Below are 17,841 nucleotides of genomic sequence, written 5' to 3'. Positions count from 1 at the left end.
TTCTTCTAAACATACTGTGTCTGTGCTGGTATAAATAGCTGCATTTGGTCCCTCCCACTGAAGCAATTGACCAGTCACAGTGAAGTAGCGTAATAGAGAGGTGAAGTCCCTCCCCTTCCGGTGGACCTCCAGGGGAGCTTAATTATTTCAGAAAAAGTATGTATTGAAGTCAATGGCGAGAGAAAGATTATCTTTCGACTCTGTTTGAATTGTGCCACAAATTACACATATGATGCTTGTCAATTTAAAAGATAATTTTGCAAGTCAACATTTTTTAAATGTGTCGTAAAACTGTGACACATTTATTTGTGTGAAACAATCAATGAACTATATATCTCTGGTCTTGCATACGTCACCAACACCAAGATTGCCGTCACGTTAGCACTCTTAACACTTAACACACTCTTTCTTTCAGAAGGTGAAAATCACTACAAATCTGGGCATGTTGAGAGCTGTACATATGAAAAAGGGGAGTTAGTCGGTTCCGTAAGAGCCAGCATGCGGGACCGGAGAACCGCAGTGACGCGTCGTAAAACCAGGAAGTAAGTTAGCATTTTTAGCACTTCCGGTTCCTTCCTCAAAAAGCAATGCATTTTTTCCATAGGGTTTTGGAAAATAGCTCGAAATAAGGTCTGTGGTTGACACAAATTTAAGAGATAAGTCACGTTTTGTTCTACGACATTAAATACATCAGCAGTGACCCCACTGGGGATTTTTGAAGAGTTTACGTGTCTGAAAAACGATGGTTTTTACCGAGTGGCTGAATAGGACTACAGAAATTGTCGAGGCCGTTGTACGTCATTACGCAGAACACGTAAACACTCCCACTAAGTTTGTTTTCCCTTGTGTTCTGCTTGAAAGCAAGTACCTGCCTATCTTTAGTATCTGTATATCTATATCTGACCATTAGAATCTGTATTTTTGAAATTGTCGTTTTTAACACAGTAGTTTTACAAATTATAGAATAATTAATTACCAGTGTTGTCCAATTTCACTCGGCAGTTCGTTTCGTTAGCTAACGTTAGCTAAAGCTAGCGCTACTAGTTAGCTACGCAATGGTTTGTTGCTTTGCTCCGGGTTGCAGCCACAGGTCTTTGCATGAAACGTGCTTGTTCTATCGTTTCCCGGCCGATGTTTTCCAAAGGAGAGTCTGGATTCGTGCCATGAGGTAAGCTGACGTTACATTTTTGTCCATGACACGGTGAAATGTAAATGATGGGTAGTGACTGTATCGCCGTTTTAGAGATGGCGCTGCTGAAAAGACCGCAACATAAGTAAAGATAATGAATACATCCTATTAAAACCTGTGTGGCTTATATGATAAGTCTAATTAGTACAAGCAGCATAACGTTTCACCATGTAACTAAAGATTGTAGTCAGGGAAATCAGTTTGACATATTGAACTAATAACAAATCACCTCTAGCTGGCAGAGAATTCCTGCTCCATAGCTTCTCTTGGACGTAAAATCACATGTACATTTTACATTTATATTCAATTTAATATTCCATCCCTCACATACTTTTGTATATATAATAACCTATATTTTGTTTTTCTTGTTATGCTGCTGCAACACAAACATTTCCCAAATTGGGATCAATACAGTAATATCTTATCTTAATTAATTAAGAAATATAACTATTATAATTAGTGTAGCAGCTGACACCTATTTTCAATATGGATGAATCTACCATTTATTTATTTAGTTCAATTTTGATCTATAAAAATGTCAAAATAGTGAAAATGTTCACGAGACTTATCAAAGTGCAAGGTTATATCTTTAGATGTTTTGTTTTAGCCTATGTACTGTATGTCTTAATGCTCTTACAGTATATGTGACGGTGTGACTTCCATGAAACTAATATTTTATATCTTCCCAACAGACGAGCTGACAGGAAACCTAACACTCTAACAGTCACAACATTGCAAAGGCGAGTAAATGTAAATTAGAAACAATTCACAATTTTTTTATTTCTTCTTCCTTGCAGTGAGGTGAAGCTGACCTTGCACTTGGTGCCAGTAAGGATGTTCCTCATGCAGGCTGAATGTTTCTCCTTCCTTACTGACACAGAAGCCCTTCATTTGCAATGCTTCACTAATTGTCATTTCCCTGGCTCCGTAGGGACACTTTACCTCCAGCACAGCGGAAGACCCTACCAGACCATCTGGAGATGCCCCCAACAATCCTGATAGGGAGAGCCACAAATCTGACTCATGGAACTGCATCTGGGTTTTAGTGGTGAATGCCCTGACACCCTCACATTCATTCATAGTCCCCCACTGTAGAGACAAAACACCATCAAGGGCCTGTTGTTGCCCTAGCACCCTGGCAATAAGGGAAGCAGTCACACGCTTTGACCTCAGGACAGCTCCAAAGTTGCTGGCAGTCAACCTTCCTTTCCTGAACAAATGCCAGTTTGGGCTGGTTCGCTGACCAGTGGTAGCCACCTGAATTGCCCTCTGTTGCTCTTCAGACAATGCCATGCTTGCCACAATTGCCTCAGGTCCCTGATGCCCAACAGATTTGATAATTTCAGGAACAGTAAGTGTTTCCAAGCTGTAGTGTTCCTCTTCTGGCTCGGGGGAGAGAAGCCAAGAAATTCCAGAAAACCTGCCCCCGAGTCTGTCCCTCAACCAGTCACGATCTTCGGAGGTGGGCTCTCTTGTCAGCGGGTTAAATTAGTTATTGGTTTCAACAGTCACATTAAAACAGTTACTAAATCAGCTTACTATCACCTAAAGAACATATCTAGGATTAAAAGACTAATGTCACAGCAGGATTTGGAAAAACATGTCCATGCTTTTATCTTCAGTAGACTGGACTACTGCAATGGTGTCTTCACAGGTCTCACTAAAAAATCTATTAGAAAGCTGCAGCTGATTCAGAACACCGCTGCTCGAGTCCTCGCTAACACGAAGAAAGTGGATCACATCGCTCCAGTTCTGAAGTCTTTACACTGGCTTCCTGTGTGTCAAAGAATAGATTTCAAAAATACTGCTGCTGTTTATAAAGCACTGAATGGTTTAGGACCAAAATGCATTTCTGAACTCCTGCTAAATGATGAACCATCCAGATCTCTCAGGTCTTCAGGGACTGGTCAGCTTTCTGTCCCCAGAGTCAGAACTAAACATGGTAAAGCAGCCTTCAGTTATTATGCTCAAAATATCTGGAACAAACTCCCAGAAACCTGCAGGTCCACTGCAACTCTTACTACTTTTAAATCCAGGCTGAAGATTTTTCTTTTTGTCGCTGCTTTTAATTGAACTATTCATATCTTAGACTGCACTGTAACTTTTATCCATGTATTTTTTCTTTTAATGTTTATTTTATTAGCTTTTCTTTTTAATGACTGATTTTAAATGCCATTTTCTTAATGTCTTTCATTTTTTGTAAAGCACTTTGAATTGCCTTGTGTTGAAAAGTGCAATAAAAATAAACTTGCCTTGCCTTGCCTAATAAAGATTTCATGTGACACATACAATTGATTTGTTGATGGGAATTAATGTGAATAAATTAACTCAAGGTTAACGGTACTCTTGCTATCACTACTCACCGACACTATAAACCTTGTCCCTCATGCTAGTCCTGACAACACCGGTGAGCACACCTTCATCTAGGCTGCACTGTTACGTGTCCTGACTTGTAGTGGTTCTCTCCTCTGTCTACACTCTTCTTGTCATCTTTGTAAAAAGATATCAGACTGGTAATTGACACAGCCATGACTTCTAGTTAAATTCAGTGTGGCTAAAATGAAAAGCTTTGTTAAAATATGCAAGCACGCGAAAGTCAAATTCAGCTTTATTGTCGAAAATTCTACATGTGTTATACATCCAGAAATATCGTTTCCCACAGTGTGACATGTATACATAAAACAAAACAAAAAGGGCCTAGATAAACGTGGTATACATTAAACAAAACAAAAAGGGCCTAGATAACTGGGGTATACAGTTTAAAATGTTAATATATTTAATTTAAAGTGTTCAAAGTGCAGTTTCAGTGCAAGTCAGTTGAAACGATCTTAAGTTGGCGTGACGTTGAAGTCGTGCGACCCTGCTGCTGTACCGGCTTGTAGTTAGTTTATAGCATAACGTTAGCATTTCGATTTTGGCGACTAGATTTATGATTCAGAAATTATAAAAGTAAGGTTGACATGTGGAGATTATCCGCCTGAACAAAACGTGATCCCTCTCTTAAATGTGTGTCAGCCACAGACCTTATTTCGGGCTATTTTCCAAAATCCTATGGAGAATTTGCATTGGTTTTTCAAGAAGGAACCGGAAGAAGTTTACTTCCGGGTTCTACGACGCGTCACTGCGGTTCTGTGGGCGGAGCCTCAACGCCGCTCCTTCTCAACCTTTGAGGCACGTGACGTCCCGACTCCCGTGTTGTGTAGGCTACTTACAAAAGTAATATTATATCTGTGGGCGGGAGCCCCTTACGGAGCCCCTAAAGGGACATGAAAAAAAAAAAAAAAAACAGAGAAAAAAAAAAGTCAGGATAACGGGTTAGTATCTCGTGCGCACGAGATACTAACCCGTTATCCTGACTTTTTTTTGGGGAGAAAGTTACCGGTGCGCCAAGGAGGAAGTGAAGCGCACAGGACACAACCATTTCATTGCAGACTGTTATGTTTACGTGGGGAAATGACAGTGCATTATTTGAGATATATTTCGTACTCAGACTTCACTTTAAGGACATTTCGGCCAGGGGTGTGTGGTCACTCCAGGAGGCAGCGGGACGTGTAACTCAGAGAAGAGCAGCACCAGCGCTCAAAGAGCTTTTACGCACCGCCTTCTGTGTTTACCTTCATTGAACAGCTATAAAGAGTGACCACAGGCCGTTTTAACCACACACACCTCTACACACACACCGAACTGCCCGATTACTCCCCCTTTTATTCGTTTTATGAAGGAGATCGCCGGTCATCAGGACGCATGATGGGCGGACTGGGACTAAAAATCAGCCCGGGAATCGCACCCTGCCCAGCCGACGTACCATACAGACGTACCATTTACCATACAGACATGGTAAACAAATCAAATTGCTGCTGCAGCTTTAAATATATTTTGCACTTTTAGTGGAAATGTTGATAAAGTAAAAATATCGAGAATAGACATTGAAACTTTATTGTTAAAATAAAAAAACGTTCTACTATAGTTGTTCTGGCCCTAATACTCCTCCATACAAATACTTCTAAAAAGGTATGAGTTTGAATAAACAAGTTTAAAAACAATCAATGGACACACAACTTGTAACTGCATTGCCAAAGCTCCATACCGCTATTGTCAAATAACACATTTTATATGTTCAGTTATTATAAACACATTTTCACACCTCTTCCAGACTTAAGGAGACATGTAAACAGTATTACAAACAGTCAAATAGAGCTCATGCAATTAGTTAAATCAGTCAACTTTTATATAGATTCATTGTTTCCAATTTGATATCAATATTTTAATTTTAAATAACCTGAAAACCTGTTTGACTCTGGGATACTGAGCAGATGTTTTATCAAGGACAGGATATCTGACATCAGACTGAATAGATAAAAGGAATAAATATTAAATTAAATAAGGACTAATGTTGTTAGTAAATTGCCCAGGGGGTCAGAACAACACACTGAAGCAAATGTGCCTGATTTACCTTAGTTTCAGTTTCACAACTAGGATACATTTTCACCAAGGTGTCTGAGCATTTACACCAGTTATGAAAACTTGCCAAAAGCACTTCCTGCCGGACAACTTTCTTTGGAGCAGGAAAAGAAAATGTCCAAAGTGTGGCCGGGTAACAATTTTGTTCACTATTCTTTTAGGTAAGAAAGATAGAAAGTAAATGTGAACACTACTGACAAAGATAAGTAAAAGACCTCATTATATAAAAGGCCCGTTTCGGTATAATATATTGTATTATAATTGAATCTGATGGATAGATCTGAAGCTGACATTAAATATAAATTATACCTTTTAGTTAAAAATGTATATTCAAAAGTTATCAAACAAACGGAGGGAAGTTAAAAGCATTAGCCTTTGGATTATAGTGGAGTCAAAGTATTGGAGTAGGTACACTTAGTTATGGTCCGCCACAATTTGGCAACAAACAGCATAAAACAAGATTTTGAAGCACAAATCTATGGGCAAAATAAACCACACATCACAAAAATGATGCTCGGAATAATTTATTTACTGATCTATGAATCAGGTTCTCACAACAACAGAGACACATATCACAAACAGTTGAATTCATCCTGAGAACAGATGAGGTGACACAGATCACCAGGAGCCTTCCTACTTGGGGGCAGACCTACAATTATTATTTACTTTTTGGCCAACCATCCAATCAATTATTCAGAAAATGAAGGGGCAAAAATATTCTTCAAGGTCTGCTTAGGCACTGTTACTCTTTTGCCAATTGATCTTTTTGTCAGTATGGTGATTTGTTCAAGAGGTACTTTTAACATGTTTCATGTCCACATTGCACATGTTGCCTCATGAGCAGTAAACATATGCACTCGTCTCTTCGAGTGCTTGATCAAGATCGTTTAGGGAATAGAGGGATATTGTTTTATCAGTGATACAGACATAAAAACACATACAAATGTATTATTAAAATGATTTCACCATCACCACTGGACAACACACAGGCATGTTGTCCAGTGCAGGCAAGTCCTTCTATTCATCCATGAGTTGGCTTTATTGCAGTGGTGCGGGACTGATGGAGGAAGAGCAGGAAAAGGAAGATGGCGGTGTTGCGTCTGTGGAGAAGAGATTCAGTCACATTCAGTTTGAAGAAATGTATATTCATTAAGTAAATTGTTATATCTTATAACAGCAGAGTGTCAAATCAAAGTTTTCAGATCTTGATCAAAATAATGTTTTATTGTGACCAGCAGAGGGAATCATCATTATACCTGAACATGTATAATATACTTAATTATTATGTCTTACTGTAACAAGTATCAGAGTTTTGTTTCTGTTCTCGTTTCATGTCGTGCCTGCGTTGCTTTAATATTGGTGTTTTCATAAAAGGTCATCTTTTAGCTTGCTTTATTGTCACATATATTGTTAATTATATTGTGAAGTTTAAAGGATGATTAAAAGCTGGTCTCAAAGAGGCAAGCTCACTGGCTTCACATAACTTTATGCTTGCGTTTTTAGTCAAGCACTATAGCAGTTGCTGCTATGTACAGCTTCCACTACAGTTTCTGTATAATTGTCGTATTTTTACTTACCATATCTAGTCCACGCTTCTCTTTCCTCTGTATATCACTGCAGAACAACAGGTTGAAATGACATTAGAGAAAAATTAAAATAATTTTACTTCTTAAGTCAAATAAATGTTTGGGTGGTTTCGGTGGGACTTAAAATAGAGTTATAAATATATTTTTGCATATTATAACACTCACCTGTACCAAGGTTGCTGCCTGCGCAAGAGACTGAGAGGGCACGGGAAAAAAAAGTTGAAAATTCAGTCAAAAATGTTGTCAATCATTTTAAAAATGATTCAGCTGTGCCACCTTTGTTGTCCTTTGGGGCTTGAATCGTCTTTACTGCTGTTGTGTTCCCGAATACAGAAAGACATAAAATCACTAGTGCTAAAACTTTTCCGTTAAGAGCATAAACAGAGGGTTAACTTTTAATATAACAAACAAAAAGGACACATTAGCTCCAAACTAAATTCCTATATTATTTATCATCATAAACAACTGTGAGAGATGTCACAATCCTACCTGAGTAGATCCTCTGGGCGCAGAAGAGGACTTTGCTGCCCTCTGGTGTGAGCGGAGTCACCACCACAGTGTAGACATCCCCACACTGGATGTTGGGAACATCACAGCTGCTCTCCCCGGGGGAGGCGGTGCAGGTGTAGTTGTTCCTGCTTCCCACCAGCTCTGTGACGTAGCTCTGGCTGCTGTCAGCACCGCGCCAGTGCACCCGCAGAGAGCTGTGGGCCATCCCATAGAGCCGGACACCTGATGGACAGCAGGCACCTGAGAGAGAGAGAGAGACATGAAGGGAGGTTTCTGCAGTGGCTTTAATGTCTGAAAGATAACCAGCCCATTCAAAGAGAGCATGACAAATTGTTTGAAACATATATTTCACCGATCTGTCAAATGTTAATCCTGACGCACATGAGCGAAGCAGTCAAGAAATGGCTTTGAATTTAAAGTGTATTTTGTTGTTTTACAAAAAGGGTATGCACTCTCCTGTTTTGTGTGGGTGTCAGAGCGCCATCTATTGGGCCACGAAGATAATGCTAAATGGTTCGATTAATAGAAGTAGGCTTACATTTGTCAGTAATTTACAAAACTATTTATAGTTTCTTATAGCAGCTACATTTTTTAAACATTTAGTTATGTTTTTACTTTGGAGGCTTGTCCTCAGATTTTTTTTTTTATCTTAAAAAGAACTACAAAAATGTGAGAACCCCTTTTGTACAAATTAATATAAAAAGTGTTTCAAATCCAATTTTATTGAAAATTATTAACAGATTCCTACTTTTATATTGATACATACCATACACAATCGTCTTAGATATGTATTGCTTATTTTTTTATAATAAAAGTGTCATGTCAGTGCTTTCTGGTAGATACACTACAGTTGCAAAGTATTTTCTTTTCATTGGAAGAAAACCCAATCACTTACTGGACGAGAAGCCCTCATAGGAGCAGTTTGACCGGTGCCCGCTGTGGCTGATCGCCTCCATGGTGACGGTGTAGTTGGTCCCACAGGTGATGCATCCCATGAGGCAGTGGGAGTCCATGGTGTGGCAGCGGGCGTGGCCACGCGTTGATGTTAGGGAAGTGATGAATGTATGCGCCCCTTTAGCGGGAGACCATGACACATTGCTCATTGCCTGCGTCACCTGATCCACCACCTGATCCACCGTCAGATCCACCGGGCAGCACGGTCCTGTAGAAGAGGATGATAAATGTAGTGTTGAGGAGTGGAACAAAAAAACTACCATCTGTATCAAAATCAGTATCAGAATACCTATATTCGTCCCACAGAGGGGACATTTACATTTGTTACAGCAGAAAAGAGCAAAAGACAGCTTGATATGAACTAAGACATCAGTTTTTATTACAAATATATCTGTGTTCGTATTCCATGCTGAGAAACCCTGAAGGTGTTCTTAAGGCTGTAGGTGGCGCTACACGTCACTAGTATGCTATTATATTGTTGTTTTTAAGTCCTGCCTGTGCTTTATAATAAAATGGTTCAATCACAACTTTTGACCACTCACCTGTTTCCAACAATTCAGAGTAGCTGGGTAAACCCAAGCCTGCGGGGCTGGTTGCTATGACGCTGACTTCAAAATTAGAGCCACAAGGAAGGTCAGTGATGTCGCAGCTGTTTCCGTCTGTGTTGCAGGTGCGTGTGCCGTCATCTCCCGATGCTGTCACGGTGTAAATAGCAAGCCTGTTGTTTGGAGTCCAGCTGACACTGAAGCAGGAGGAGTTTCTCTGAGTCAACATCAGATTCATCGGCATGCATGGAGCTGACGGGTGGAGGAAAAGAGGAATTAAGAGCATGATCAAACCTCTGAGACTACTCCACATACAGTACATGAGGAATAGATGTGAAATTAATGAATTGGCTGTAGGCCTATGTGTAGTTTTAAAATATACTGTAGCTCTCTGATGACCAGTCTAGTTCATAATATTAGATATCAAGCATTTGAAGTCATTCCAAACTTTTTTTTAACTGATCTTTTACTGTTGTTTAAATGGGAAATCTGAAAATGAAACTAAAGTGGAAAACTTTACAACTTAAAAATGTAACTGGATATTTGCTGGATACATGTGGGCACACGTTTCCTACCTGTGATTTGTGTGTGAGCTTTGCATGCCCGGTTGCATCCGCTGATGTCGTTGCAGGGTGTCACCACCACGCTGTAGGAACTGTCGCAGCTGAGGTCAGAGAGGGCGCATACCGGAGCCGTGTCGTTACAAAGGATGACCTCTGAACTGTCTGCAGCTCGAGTCTGGTACAGCTCTGCCCCCCGAGAGACCGTCCACGTGATCTCAAACGTGTCAGTGCTCACGGCGGAGATGGATACACCCTCTGGACAACAGAGCACTGAAAGACACAGGGGGTGTGATACACAGAAAATCATGAATTCAAATCTGTCCCCTCAGTGGCTACTTACAGGTGGTGTCGTTGAGAACCTGTCCTTCAGGACTGCTGCCAGCCTGGTTGAAGGCCATCACAGACATCAGGTATGTGTGGCCACATGTGCAGTTGTAGGTGCAGCTCCTGCTGGTGGTGTTGCAGCTCTGCTCTGCACCCTCTCCACTCTTGATGAAGGCTGTGTAGCTGTCGACGTGAGTCACCGTGTCCCAGGTCAGCGTGCAGCTTCCTTCTGTCGACTCCACAACAGCCAGAGACTGTGGGGGGCAGGGGGCTGACCGGACAGGACAGCAGGGAGTTTAGTCATATGTTAATGGCAGAGGGTTTCAGAGCAAACTAGTGCTGCCATCATTTTTTTATCCATATCTAGACTAGCACTAATATGTTAATGTTAGAATTCTACATATAACATAATAATGTTTTTCTTATTAAACAACTAAATGTAATCATAACTCTTGTAGCGAAGTGTATGTTCAAAGTATCTGTTTGATTTCCTTGTATATTAGATTTAATCTATTAAATTGATGAGAAAATTAAGAATTGTTCTGATGGTAAGAAAAAGCCTTTTATGTTTTATATGTTTGAAGAGAATGTGAAGATTGAATTATCTTATAGCTGTCTCGTAAACAGATCATAAATATGCAAAGACGAATAGATTTCTTGTCAACTTTCAAATTAAACCATTTTGATAATCCATTAATGTAAGGATCAGAGGTTCAAATTGATCCTGTAGTCACATTTATGGCATCGAAGTAACTTTGGATAAAAGTGATTCTAAATAAGATGTAATGAACTAACTTCCAACCAACCAACACTTATACAGTATCTTGTGACTAATCCAATACTCCTTGCATTATTATGGCTTGCTCATTATAGGTCTACGGTGCCCTATTACAAACAGATAGTTCACAAGTGTGATCGGAACTAAATGTAGTCTCTAATACTCACAGGTGATGAACACCATGGGGCCGGATTGGTCGCTGGGCCCGGCCTCGTTGGAGGTGCTGACCCGGACTGTGTGTACCTCTCCGCAGCCCACTGGAGCCAGGGTGCAGGAGCTGGATGTGGAGTTACAGGTGAGGTTCTGGTCGCTCATCACATGGTACTGGAGGGACCCAAAGACCCCCTCATCCCGTTCCCAGGACACGGAGATACCGGCCAAACCGTTATTCATCACCATGGAGACATTGGCAATAGATGGCATAGCAGGTCCTGTGAAAACAATAAAACATGCCCAAATGATGCATTAAATAAAAGCACACATAAAAACACACTAACAGGAGTAGAGAAGTATAATTAGAGTAATAGTTTCTAAATTACTCTTACCAGTAATGTTTGGTGAGGAAAATGTTATTACTAATAATACTGTATTCATCAGATGGCTGCCGTTCTTAGATATAGATGTCACAGCCTGAGGTTGAAAATATTTTATATAGTTCAAACCAACCCAGAGACCCACTATTTCAGCATCAAATGACTGTTTACATGTCAACACTTATCGAGTTATTTGAACATGGCTTTATAACTAGTTCTATTTGTACAGTTTTTGTATTCTTGTGATGCATAAGTCTTTGTGGACGAATAAGACACTCCAGAGAAGACCAGTGCTACCTATGTGTCTTTTTGAACTACTAGGAGTCGCCCAAGTTCAAATGTAGAACTTTTTCTTGTATGGAGTAGTTTCCTTTATGAAACAAAGGGTTTTAATACTATTTCAAACAACTTGAGTCATGTTTTTTGTAGCTTATATAGGCTACATCCCATGATAATCATTTGAGGATATATATTTTTACACAATATTCTGTGTCTTAAGGTCATGTTTTAGGTTCCACTATTATATATTTCTAATAAGTGCAAGACTGTGAAGAGGTTAAATGTTTCTGAAAAGCAAAAAAAATTTTGTGTGGAGAAGCTGTGTGGTGCAGTGGATAGAGCGTTGGTATTCGGATCAGGGGGTCACAGGTTCAAACCCCTCTGCAGTCAGAATGTCGTTGTGCCCCTGGGCACTTTACCCCAAATTGCTCCTGTGGGGATTGCCCACAGTATTGAGTATGCAAGTCGTTTTGGATAAAAGCATCCAACAAGTAACGTGTAATGTAATACTTACCCAATAAAACATGAAAAGTTCTGTGACTATGTTAAGTTTATTTAAGATTGCAAGCCTAGTTAATATTTTCTCTTATCCCTACACATATAATATTTTGTACATTATCAAATAAAAAAGGCACATGGACTCTATATACTTGTAGGAGCAATCATGGGTATTTCCATAAACACACAGAAAAGAGTCTCTGTGCAGGCTTACTTGTCATCTGGTTGATGTACTGACTGTCCTCTCCCTGACGGCCCTCGGGGTCCCAGGCGAAACCCTTTATGACGTAGACTGAGCCCATATCCAGGCCGGAGACGATCCAATTGGTGCTGGAAGTGTTGTGCTTGATGAAGGTGGTGTTCCAGCCAAACTTGTACAGAGACAGGCTGTACTGGACAGCGTTGGCAACAGGAGCCCAGGACACAGTGATGCTGTCGTTGCTGGGAGAGGAGGCGGAGAGCTGAGGAGGGGGCAACACTGTGGAGGGGGACAAAGTTTAAAATTATGAAGCGATTAGGGCGACTGTACTTTGAGTGAATATGTTTCTCTTGACTTTGATTGTTGCTTACTTAGTCATTTAAGATGTATGCTTTTGAAGCCAAGTCTTAAGGGAATAACTATCTTGAATCATGTTTTACAGTAGTTAAGTCCTAGTAAAGCCCTTTTTTCTATTGTCAGCAGTCACAGATCCAAGCAGTGATGTCAGAATATGGGCTGCACCCAAGTATCAGCCACTTCACAGACTTTTATGCACCTACTAAAAAATGAAAATGATAGTTTTCATGTTTCTGAATAAGTGAGCAATCAATCTCACATGTTTGAATTTAATTTAGATGTAAAAAAGTTGTTTTTAGTTTCAAACATGTGAGTGGAAAGCTTCTGTTATAATTTAGAAAAATGGTGGATGTATAAATAAATCCACCTATAGTGTAGTTATTCTCAATCTTACATAAACAGAAACCTACATTCAAGGAAGGGAAATTAAATCAGAGGTGAATAATGGCAAACGGCGAACAAAAACGATGAGACTGCCTGTAGCATGTTATTTTGTACTCATGTGGATCAGATAGTCCCCTGGGGATGGAGTAGAGAGGTGCCAGCCATGTTCTCAGGATCAGGTCCTCCCATTGTGTTTAACAGAGAAGGGTCCGGTATACTTACCGTCTTTACTGGAAAGACCCTAAGGCATTGATCGGAAAGAAAAACCCTGGATTATTTTTGCACAAAAACTGAAGATAATGTGTATACATTCCCTGACAGGACTGTATACTCTGCTAAGAGACAATGAAGGAGAACAAGTGAGTCCTGCAGGGTATGGAGACTGAGAAGAACAGGACATATTGTTTCTTACTGAATATGTGACTCATTGCTATAATCCAGCCCTTGGGGTTTAATTGTTTACCCACTGAATACATTTTTGAGGTTTTGTTTCTCAATCTTGAATTATGGACACAAACACAACAGTACCTGTCTTTGCAGTCACAGGGGACGATGGCTGGCTCTGGCCTCCACTGTTCACAGACATGATGCTGAGTGAGTACTCTGTGTACGGGTCGAGAGACTCAATCTCAGCGGGGGAGGAGGACACGATGTATTCTCTGATGAAGCGGTTTGGATTCTGCAATCGTATGATGTAAGATGTTGCCCCGGTCTTCAAGCTGAAAGACACGATAAAAGTCTTGCTGTCCTTCGACTTCACCGTCAGGATTGGATCCATCACCTCAGGAGCTAAAAGATTCACAAGAAATACAGTTTGACGAGATACTACAACTTCCTCCACCTTCTCAGCGATAGTTGGCAATGCAATCCATCTTTTTACCCACAGATTTCAGGGCAAACAATTTATTTATTGTACGTCAATTTTAATGCAATAAAATAAAAACTATTTGCTTAAAGAAAGGCTTATTTAAATCATGAGGCACCAACAGTGACTCGTCTGTGCTCCTCATCAAAGTACCATTCAAGTGTTTAAATGTACACGTTACATTTGTTATTCAGATAACAAATGTTTAAAAACATTCTGACTTTTATATTTATAAATATAAAAGTATATATATTTATAAATATAAAAGTATATACATATATATATACATACATACATACATACATATATACATATATACATATATATACACATATATACACATATATATACACATATACATATATATACACATATATACACATATATATACACATATATACACATATATACATATATACATATATACATATATACATACATATACATATATACATACATATATACATATACATATATATACATACACATATATATATACACACAAACGTTTTGGGCCACCTATAGGATCAGACATTTGGCGACTTTTCAGCACTCTGCGCCTCAGCACTCGGCGACCCCACTCTGTAACTTTACGTGGTCTTTACGTGAGTGGCTGTGGTTCCTAAACGCTTAGACTTTGCAATAATAAAACTTACAGTTGATCGTGGAATATCTACGAAAGAAGACATTTCACAAGCTGACTTGTTGCAACGGTGGTATATTACAGTACCACGTTCAAATTCAGTGAGCTCTTTAATAATAAATTACTTTTATAAAGCGCTTTTCCTGGTGCTCAAAGTGCTTTAGAAAGACCCATTCTTTCACAAATGTTTGTAAAGGCAGACTGCAGGGCTAGGTGCTTGATTTGACACACCTGTGGCAATGAGACTGAATGAAACACCTGTATTCAATGATTAAGGAGTGTCCCAATACTTTTGTGTGTGTATATGCATAATTAGTGTGCCCGAAAATCACAGAATAAAACGGTAGGCCTACTGTACTAACTTAACTAAAAACACATGCATGCACCAGAACGTTTTTTTCTGTGATGAAACTAAACAAGAATAAAACACTCAATTAAGTGCTTTAACATCACAAGGTTACCTCACCTGAGGAAGAGTCGATAGTTCCAATTTTTAGTATTTCTTGATCATTATCCAGAGCTGCAACTGTGAATGTATACATGATGTTTGGGGACAGAGAGTAGATGGTGCCCATCACTGTGTTTGGACCAAACAAGGCATAACCAACGGGGTTGCCTGGGGAGTTCTGGGGGGCAGCGATGACCTTGTATGAGCTGGCTCCGTAGACCCTGGTCCATCTGAGAATCGCGCTCTTCGATGTTGCAGAGAACACGGATACTTCGATATCTGATGAGAGAGCATCTTTATAGTAGCCTACTTTTTTTACACCCTGAGAAATTGATTCATTTACAGATATCAATATTTTGTGCCCTTTCATTCTCATATGAAAATGATATTACCATCTGCAGTGTCGTTGTGGTAAAATATAAAATACATACCTTGTGCTGCAGCCTGCAAATGTAGATAATAAAATAAAAACGGTTATGGTTTTATATGAAATTCAAGTTCACTACTTGACTGTAAATTGTATCACTCCCTTTTAAAAACAGGATTTCTGAGCCTGAAATGAAATAAGCAAAATGACTATAACACATTTTAGTCCGTTACTTTACCTGTGAGCATATGCTCAGCAAGACAAAAATCGCTGGCCACTTCATATTTTCTTGAAGTCAAATGTCAAAAATGACTTCTCTCCTCACACAACAGCTTCACAGCTTCTGTTGGATTCAAATGCTTCACTCTGCAAGGTTTCACCTTTTTCTAAACATACTGTGTCTGTGCTGGTCATGGTGCTGGTATAAATCGCTGCATTTGGTCCCTCCCTCTGAAGCAATTGACCAGTCATAGTGAGCTAGCGTAATAGAGAGGCGAAGTCCCTCCCTTTCCGGTGAACCTCCAGGTGACCTTATTTCGGAAAAATTATGTATTGAAGTTAATGGCGAGAGAAAGATTATCTTTCGATCCCGTTTGAATTGTGCCACGAATTACACATATGATGCTTTTCAATTTAAAAGATAATTTTGCAAGTCAAAAAAAAAAAATGTGTCGTAGAACTGTGAAGTAACACATTTATTTGTGTGAAACGATTTTGTGAAAACTGCTCAATTAACTATATATCTGGTCTTGCACACGTCACCAACACCAAGATGGCCGTCACGTTAGCACATTTCACCTCTTTCTTTCAGAAGGCGAAAGTATTAAAAGAGGTGAAAATCACTACAAGTCTGGGCATGTTGAGAGCTGCATACAAAAGAGGGGCGTTAGTCGGTTCCGTAAGAGCCAGCATGCGGGTCCGGCTTTACAAGGTTTCGGTGAGTAACATGAGTGTAATGTGTAATGTTAATGACATCACTTACGCGACTCTGGGATTTGTAGTCTTTCTAGTTGACTATACGGGCGGGACTTCGAGTGGTGCAGTGACGCGTCCTAAAACCCGGAAGTAAGCTGCGCATGGGTTCCCTCCATGGATGTATAAGGTTCCCACCGGTTGCCTCCATGGATTTATAATAAGGTTCCCTCGACAAAAAAGCAATGGGATTTCTCCATAGGATTTTGGAAAATAGCTCTAAATAAGGTCTGTGGAAAACGAACCTGTTAGATAATGCACGTTTTGTTCAGCCGGATAATATCCACATGTCTCCCCTACTTTTATAATTTTTGAATCATAAATCTATCGATTAGATTTATGATCTACTCGATAGATTTATGATTCGAAAATTCTACAAGTGGCTACTGAAATCAATCTCGCTGCTGTCAGTGCAATTTACTTGGCGGACTTTTTTTTGCTTACTTTAACATAATCTTTCATGGTGGGGCTAAGCCATTTCTTGGTATGGCTGTAGCCTACCCAAGCCATACCCTGGAGCCGCAACTGTATGGGTCTGAAAAAGGAATTGTTGGACTTCCTCTACCTTAAGGCCTCAAAGCATTTCCATTCACATTGAGATGTAAAGAAATACTCTATACTGTTGATGAGCTTTCATTGTAGAAAACCTATTTCTGCCAGGAATGTAAAAAAGAAGAAATATTTTGAGTAAAGACAAATAACATTATGAGGTAGCGAGTAGGGATGTCCTGATCACCTTTTTTTGCTCCCGATCCGATTCCGATCATTTGATTTTGGCAATCTGCCGATACCGATCTTTCCCGATCCGATCTTTATGCAATGAGAAAAAAAAGATAACAGATAACGGCTGGTCATCCAACGCGATGAATTCAGCTATCTTGGCTGTTATTTTTTGGGCCTTTTCACTGTTCTGGGGCAGCTTCTCTTTCCTTTTAAAAGTCTCTGAAAGTGTTGGTTGTTTCAGTGCCGTTACCTGAGTGGTCGCTGTGTACTCGTCGTGTTGTTGTTTGTGTTTGTTTCTCAGGTGGCGTATTAGATTGGTCGTGTTGAACGTAGCTATTTTCTTTCCACCACGCGGAACCTCCGCCTTGCAAACATTGCATCTGGCTGTTACACTGCCTTCGCTTTCAACGTTATAATACTTCCAAACTCCTGACATTTTCTCTGTCCCGACTCCCGACTCACCAGCTGAACGTAGCCTCTCGCTAGCTTACTGCTACTATTAGACACTGCGCTCTGTCCACTCTGTTGCCAGATTTGAGAGAAATAAGCAACCAGGTCTATGAAAACAAGCCCAAAAGAAGCAAAACATACATGATGTTGTGTAATTTTAAACCAAAACTAAGGCCTCAGGATGACTTTACGTGAACATGGTCATTTTTGTTT

At 39.8% G+C, this 17,841-nt stretch overlaps 1 protein-coding gene and 1 long non-coding RNA gene across 3 annotated transcripts; one reads left to right on the top strand and one right to left on the bottom strand.

The window, feature by feature from the left end:
• The first annotated feature begins 838 nt into the window (after positions 1–838).
• LOC307033101 lies at positions 839–3,480 on the top strand. Of its 2 annotated transcripts, XR_013806398.1 has the most exons (3): positions 839–1,168; positions 1,882–1,929; positions 2,121–3,480. It is a non-coding gene; the product is annotated as an uncharacterized lncRNA (long non-coding RNA). The 2 variants fall into 2 exon arrangements; XR_013806399.1 differs by having other exon boundaries at positions 1,882–3,480.
• Positions 3,481–6,158: 2,678 nt separating this feature from the next.
• Positions 6,159–15,899, bottom strand: LOC307019453 (fibronectin type III domain-containing protein 7-like). Its single transcript, XM_079650397.1, has 14 exons — positions 15,722–15,899; positions 15,548–15,560; positions 15,135–15,395; positions 13,689–13,949; positions 12,435–12,698; positions 11,078–11,341; positions 10,149–10,403; positions 9,821–10,078; positions 9,243–9,497; positions 8,642–8,908; positions 7,726–7,986; positions 7,402–7,548; positions 7,228–7,264; positions 6,159–6,750 (listed from the first exon to the last, which is right to left on the bottom strand). Exons 1-12 carry the CDS (start codon positions 15,764–15,766, stop codon positions 7,484–7,486), a joined length of 2,469 nt encoding a protein of 822 aa, XP_079506523.1. The 5' UTR covers positions 15,767–15,899; the 3' UTR covers positions 6,159–6,750; positions 7,228–7,264; positions 7,402–7,483.
• Between the last annotated feature and the right edge of the window lie 1,942 nt (positions 15,900–17,841).

The sequence above is a fragment of the Notothenia rossii genome, assembly GCF_949606895.1.
Source record: "Notothenia rossii genome assembly, chromosome: 1".
In the NCBI taxonomy this organism is placed as follows: domain Eukaryota; kingdom Metazoa; phylum Chordata; class Actinopteri; order Perciformes; family Nototheniidae; genus Notothenia; species Notothenia rossii.
This window is presented reverse-complemented; position numbering and strand designations above follow the sequence as displayed.